At 40.8% G+C, this 7,386-nt stretch overlaps 1 protein-coding gene across 1 annotated transcript; it reads right to left on the bottom strand.

The window, feature by feature from the left end:
• Positions 1 to 5,267: 5,267 nt before the first annotated feature.
• Positions 5,268 to 5,744, bottom strand: LOC136834569 (uncharacterized). Its single transcript, XM_067097149.1, has one exon. The coding sequence runs from the start codon at positions 5,742 to 5,744 to the stop codon at positions 5,268 to 5,270; it is 477 nt and encodes a 158-aa protein (XP_066953250.1).
• Positions 5,745 to 7,386: the final 1,642 nt, after the last annotated feature.

The following is a 7,386-nucleotide window of genomic DNA, read 5'->3' on the forward strand; positions in this document are numbered from 1 at the left end:
TATATATATATATATATATATATATATATATATATATATATATATATATATATATATATATATATATATATATATATATATATATATATATATATATATATATATATATATATATATATATATATATATATATATATATATATATATATATATATATATATATATATATATATATATATATATATATATATATATATATATATATATATATATATATATATATATATATATATATATATATATATATATATATATATATATATATATATATATATATATATATATATATATATATATATAATTTTTATATATATAAAATATATATATGGATATAATATAAGTTTATTTTATATATATTTTGATATATATATAAGTAACTAATATATATAATAGCAAAGATATATAATTTTAACTGATAAAACGTTGGATATAGGTCAGTTTATTTTCGGACAACAAATAAGTAACTAAATTATAAAGGCTTAAAGCATTAAATAAACTGATGAAATGACAGGTCTGGGGACAACAAATAAGAAAAATTATATATCTTAAGATTAAAATAAAACTTGTAAAGTGAATTCTTATACACTTCTTTTTAATGAGACCATAGGTAGTTATGCCCCACAAAGACTCTCTCTCTCTCTCTCTCTCTCTCTCTCTCTCTCTCCCCTAGCCCCATATGTTCCTTAATGGCCTAACTAGTTGTAAAACATCACGGAACCTTTTCCCATGAAATGCAGCGTTGTTCCAGAAATTTCATTTTTAGGAATTCGTTTTATTCTGCTTCATTCGTTGATAATGATGCAGTCCTTCATATCAGTGGGTCACCTCTGCATGAAACTGACCTGAAACTGAGCATGAAACGAGCGTCTGAAATGTTCGACAAGTTATTAATTAGTGGCACTTCCTTTTCAAAATTCATTTAGCTTTCCTGCTGAACTGAGACGTAGTCTAAAAATTGTTCATTATGACTGAACAAGCAGGTCTACTATTGCTCATTATTCATGCGTGGGAAATAATTTGAAAATATATATATATATATATATATATATATATATATATATATATATATATATATATATATATATATATATATTCAAATGAGAAGAGCTTTTAATTAGAAATTCAAACTATTTTTGGCTGGCTAAGAGGGAGGAATGTAAATATGTGGCAACATATATATATATATATATATATATATATATATATATATATATATATATATATATATATATATATATATATATATATATATATATATATATATATATTGTCACACATTTATATTCCTCCCCTCTTTGCCATTAAAAATAGTTTAAATTGCTAATTAGAAGCACTTCTCATTTGAATGTTAGGCCAGCCAACATGGCAGGAAAGGTAGGGTTAGCACTTGCTTTGAACTAAGAATGCATCCCTCTCCGCACCTGAACAGGAGTGAGTACAATAGCAACCCCTTTTAACTCCCCCAACATCACGTATCTAGTAGCTGATACCCCTCGTTAGTGTTATAGGCAAATCCAGGCTGTGAGGTAGATAGGAACTTAACCTCTAAGTACTTAATCCTAAGACCCAATTTTCTCCACATTTTTGCTGGCTGTATGACTTTTGCAGATCAACTGAGGCCTACACACCAAAGCAAAACAATCTGGACAGAGCGCCCTGGATTCTCACACCCATGCACTCTGCGCACAACCTGCAACCTATACAGACGGGCATCTTTCCATCTCTCCCTGGTGAAGAATAATCACGTTGATCAGCAAAGCCTTTACATGTTAAGAGCAAAGCATCTACAGGCACAAGGTACGTTGACCACAATTAGTCAATAAGCCAGCTCTTTTCTCTCTATGAAATTCTTTTTTTAACTTCTCCAAATCTCAATTTTCATTCTCCTAAAACGCATCCCCTTTGTTAAGCCAACCTACGCACCAAGCAGCCCATGAATTGCCCGATGACTTGCTTTGAAACCAATCTAATTCAGTTCAGTGATCAGTACTCAATTATTCCCTCCATAAGGGCCAATTAATTTAAGTAACTCAAATGATCAATTCCTCCATAGTGCATAGGTTCATGTGAGAGAAATTATTTGTACTAGATCGCTAAACCTGGCTTCTTTTCCAGGAGTTCAACCATGCTTTGCTCAGTTGAACCCCTGCCTTGTGAATCCAAGCCTTAAAGAATACTGCCATCTCTGAAACCAAAGAAGTCTGGAGAGCATTTCCCCAGTTGCACACAAAGCCAATGACAGAAATCATTACAAGCTTTATCACGTCACCATAATTTTCATTTTCATGAAGTTTATTGCCTGCTGGATCTTCAGTTCCAGCCTCATTTGACAGTTCATGTGTAAATAAATTTATTGTGCATGTAACCATTGACTCATTCCCATGGCGAACTTCTATTCTTTTATCAAATTGATAAAATAAGGCAAGTTCTCCACTTTCACCTTTATTTTGTTTACAGCTTGGTGTTCTCTTTTCACCCTCTGGCAGTAAACATTCAGAAAAACTTCCAAAAATATGTAGTCTTATATAAAATACCAATCTGTAAATATATATATATATATATATATATATATATATATATATATATATATATATATATATATATATATATATATATATATATATATATATATATATATATATATATATATATATATATATATATATATAGTGATGGATGGAACCTCTTCCAAGCCACCTCACCCATTTTTACATCTGTAACATAACTGAGAAAGAAATAAAATTAATTTCAAGTTGTTTTAATTACTAAAACTGTGGGTTTTCACTTGCCCCTTCATAAACTCTCTCTTTCATTTCCCCAAAATGGTTAAGTCTACAGTAACCCTTCTCTCTGTTCAAAATGACTGCCTAAGTCCTTGTTTCCAGGTGACCTTTGAAGATGCCTTCCTCGATGGCGTAAAGCAATGGCAAAGGAGGAGCCAAAAAAGATGTAATACCATTTGGCCTATATTGAAAACATGACGAAGATTAACCTTTGCGCCATCTACGAAGACGTGAAGGGGTAATCCCCGAGGTTATTTATAGATGATGCAACATAAATCGAGAGAGAGAAGAGCGCCAAACACCACCGAGGACAGATGTCCTTACCATTGCCTGACCCTTGAACCTTCAACGTGTTCAACCCCGAGGTTCGACCCAGTATACTTTTGTAGAGGCATCTCCTTTAATTCCCTCTATTGCCAGTGCCCTATCAAACGAAAACACCGTCATCTTGACGAAGGTAATGTACCGGACTAAGGTTTCTCAGTTAGTCACGATTCCTGTTATTTCTCTGTCTGATTTTAATTTATTTTCCATTGTGCAATCACCTTCAGTCATTTGTGTTGAAGCATTCACTGTTAACATAACTATGTATTTGGCACCATCTGTGCATTTCCTCAGTTCCCTTTGAGAGTCATTATTCTTGCAGGTAACCATCTTGCATATACTGCAGATAGGCCTCAACTGTGGAATCACTCGGCTCTATCCATGTGCAGCCCCCTTCTACCCCCACTGCGATGTTTCCTGTTATGAAGACATCATCTGCATAGAATATGTATTCTGTGTAGGATTCATTCATTTAACAAGTCCTTATTATGACCTGCCCAATAATTCGTCATTCTTTTGATCTGTGTTTGCCATGTAAATATAATTAGTTAAGAGAACCCTTGAGTTTATGTAATTTTCCCTCACATGAAGAAGGCCCTAAGCCACAGATTTTCCCTTGCTTTGTCTGAAGTTGCCCTAATATTGAGTCATATGTGTAATAAATACATTAGATTTCTTGATAATGTAAGGAATGCCCTGCACTCATCCATTGCCACCCAGAATCAAGTAAGTATCCCACGGACATTAGTAGCAACTGGCGTACCTTACCGAGTATGCAATTGCTTTGCAATTATCAGCAAAATAACAACTCCTAGCTGGTTTGCATAATTAGAGACGACCCTGGTACCACACCTGCTCCATTTTAAGCATATGAGAAGAGTCAGTTCCATAGCATAAGTACGTGTGGAAATATTTTGTTTAGGTTTTTGTTAGGAGCGAAAAGTGACTGTAATCAGTGTTAGGTAATTGATAAATCATATGCATGCCAAATTAGTTCATGAGAAGAGAGAGCGTATTAACAATTCCACAAGATTTTTTTTGTTATTGCATGTTAGCTGCATGTTTTAAGAATAGGAAGCTAGGGAGCAACTCAGTCGAAGAGTTAAAAAAAGGAATAGATTCCCTATTCCTTCATCTACATAGTAAGGACAATTTGAAAGTCCTGAATTCCCAGATAAACACTGTAGGCAACCACCAAGTCATTAACTCCAGCTATTTTTGCATTGTTAGATTTATCTCTCTCTCTCTCTCTCTCTCTCTCTCTCTCTCTCTCTCTCTCTCTCTCTCTCTCTCTCTCTCTCTCTCGCTTGATCAGACAGGAAATGCTAGGAAGTATTTAGGAATCTAAATTTCCACTCTCAAGACGAGAGAATAGTAATTCCAACATAGAATCTTCAAATCCAGGCCATGTGGGCTTATCCCTAACTGTCCGCCATCTTTGATTTGTGAATTTCATTAGAAATTCCATTGTTATGAAAACTGCAAGAGCAGTGCTCATACATAAATCTCTTTCCTGTGCTTGTTAATTTTATCCATTAATCCGTGCACATCGCCGCATTTTTTGAAAGTGATAAACTTTTAATTCTTAACTGAGTTGGATATTCCGTAGATGTTCCCGGAGTATTCCTGAGAATTTCCTCTTCCATTCATCACTGGGGGAGTCTTGTAAAGTCCCTGCTCAATGGGTTTTCTTTAGTGAACCTCCCATTTTCTACGGTGCCTTTTCTCCTGACCCTAGGTCTCAAAACCTAGCCATGTTTTATTTATGTAAATATGCATTTATTACTTACTCATTTGTGCCCTTTTGTATTGTGTGTCAGAGCATTTTTGTGACACTGTGAGAGGGTGCAAAACAGAGAGCAGGTAGACAGTGACTGCTAGTTTATTGAGGGAGCAGGCCGCTTATAAAGTAGCGTGAGGTCGTCAGTACAAAGACATACAAGGACATACAGGTGACTTGAGGTCAATTGTTCTCAATGTGAAACAGGACAGATAAATACAGATAACCTGACAAATAAAATTAAGAGATTTAGACACAAAAATGCTCTGACACACATACAATACAAAAGGGCACAAATGAGTAAGTAATAAATGCATATTTACATAAATAAAAAACATGGCTAGGTAAATTGATTAAACAGGTATCTGCTGGGGTCAATGTCAGCTGGGGGGCGGGAGCAGTTGGCTGCAGCAAAACGGGGCAGCCACGCGACTTTCTTGTGGGTGGGGTTGGCTGCATGGCTGGGGAAAACCCGATGTTTCCTGTGGAGGGCCTTGAGGGGTGTGGACTCCTCCAACAGTGCGGGCTCGAGGCCAGTCTATCGACCCAGTCTCCTTCCCGTGGATGGCCAGCCGGAATGCCTTTTGTTTTTCTCCAGCCCAAGGAAGGCCCCTGTAGGGATGGTTAAGGGTGGGCGGAGGGCGTCGTTCTGACGTCGTGGGTGGATCTGCTCCAGGGGGACGTCCTGTTGGTGTACATCCGCTGGCAGGAGGCGTTGCTGGGTCATCTTCCGGTGATCCCTGTGATGGAGGACTCCTCACAGACTTTTTTCTTGACGGGTCCTTTGGCTCTGAGGGCCAGGCGAGGAAGACCCAGGGCAGCTGGTACTTCCAATTCTTGGCGGTGCAGTGGGCCATGAGGGTTGCCTTCAGGGACCTGTCAATCCGTTGGAGCGGTGGCCTGCTGAGTGGTCCCCAGCAGGCGTGCCAGGGATCTAGCTCGGACAGGAAGGCTATGCTCCTGTCCATTGTTATATGGTCCGGGACACTGAACCGCCTGATCCAGCTGGAGGAGGGCCTCGGCGCACGGATGGGATGGCTTGAAGCGGGCTTCGGGACACCTGGTGGATCTCTGTCAGAAGATACCTGGCCATGGTGTGCCCACCACGTCGATGTGGACCCCATGGATGCCCAACCTCCTGCACTTTGCTGGTCTGGACCATTGCCTCACCCAGGTCGTTGTGTCCTTCCGTATGTCCTCAAACGTCTCTGCCAGCACGCCCTTGGACGGCAGGTACGGGTGGTCGGGAACAGCGTTGGTTAGGGGTGGCATCCTCGACTTTAAGCTGGAACTTCTGGGTTGGTGGATGCAAGTGGGCGGATGCCTCCCGGGAGGTATTTGATGGTGCAGGTGAACTCCGTGATGGCGTGTTGCTGCCTGGAGGACCATGATCTCTTTTGCTTTTGAAGGTGGCAGCGGCTGGTGGTCCGTCCAAGTGTGAAGGGAACCTGACACTGCGCAAAGTTCCCTGTCAAGGTGCCATTCTCCTGCAGGCACTGATCTGCTCCAGGAGGACCTTCGTCATTAGCTGGAGGCGTTGTGTCTCAGTTGTTCTTTGTGGGATCTGGACAAAAATTAAAATGTCATTGACGACCCCAGGGAGCAGACGGAAGCCCTTGACCCAGGTAGGGTGGGGAACCTTCGATGTGAGTGGGTGGTCCCCGTGGCCCAGGAAGACGACTCTTTCGACGCCGAAGGTGCATTTGTTGAACCTGACGACAAGGCCATTCTCCTGCAGGCGCTGCAGGACCCTTCAGTTGTCTCTGGAAAGTCAGGTCCCCTGTGTTCCTCAGCCTGAAGGTGGTTCCTCAGGCTGAAGGTGGAGCAGGCGAAGATGTAGGACCTGAAGGGTGTGATGATGGCGGTTTTGGGGATATCCTCTGAAGCTTCTTGTATCTGGAAGTAGGATTTTAAAAGATCCAATTTAGAAAATATTTTGGTCCCATGGAAAGAGGCCATAAGGTCTTGCATGTTTGGGAGAGGGGAGTGGTCTGGTTCTGTGGCGAGGTTGAGTAGCCTGTACTTGCCTCAGGGTCTCCAGGAGCCATCTGGTTTCTGCACCATGTGGAGGGGGGAGGCCCATGGGCTGGAGTCCTTTCTACATATGCCCATACGCTCCATCTCGGCGAAAGGGTCCTTGGCCTCCTGAAGGTGCTGAGGAGGAAGCCTCCAGAACTTTGCGTGCGTATGTGGGGCCCTTCATCTTGATGTGGTGGTAAATTCCGTGTCTGGCAGGGGCCCCGGGCACCTGACACAGTTCGGGCTTGAATACCTCAGGGAATTCCTTCAGACAGTGAGGCGTACTGGTGTGGAGCGGTGGAACAGACTGATGGTGAGCTGGGTCCTGTCGCCAGTGGAAGGGACTGGCAGGACTCGGTGTCCAGCAGGCATTTGCAGCCGACGTCAACTGCCAGTCCGAAGTAGGCCAGGAAGTCCGTACCCAGGAGTGGGGTCCTCACGTCCGCAACAATGAAGTTCCACTTGTACCTCTGACCCAGG

The sequence above is a fragment of the Macrobrachium rosenbergii genome, chromosome 54 (assembly GCF_040412425.1).
Source record: "Macrobrachium rosenbergii isolate ZJJX-2024 chromosome 54, ASM4041242v1, whole genome shotgun sequence".
NCBI lineage: Eukaryota > Metazoa > Arthropoda > Malacostraca > Decapoda > Palaemonidae > Macrobrachium > Macrobrachium rosenbergii.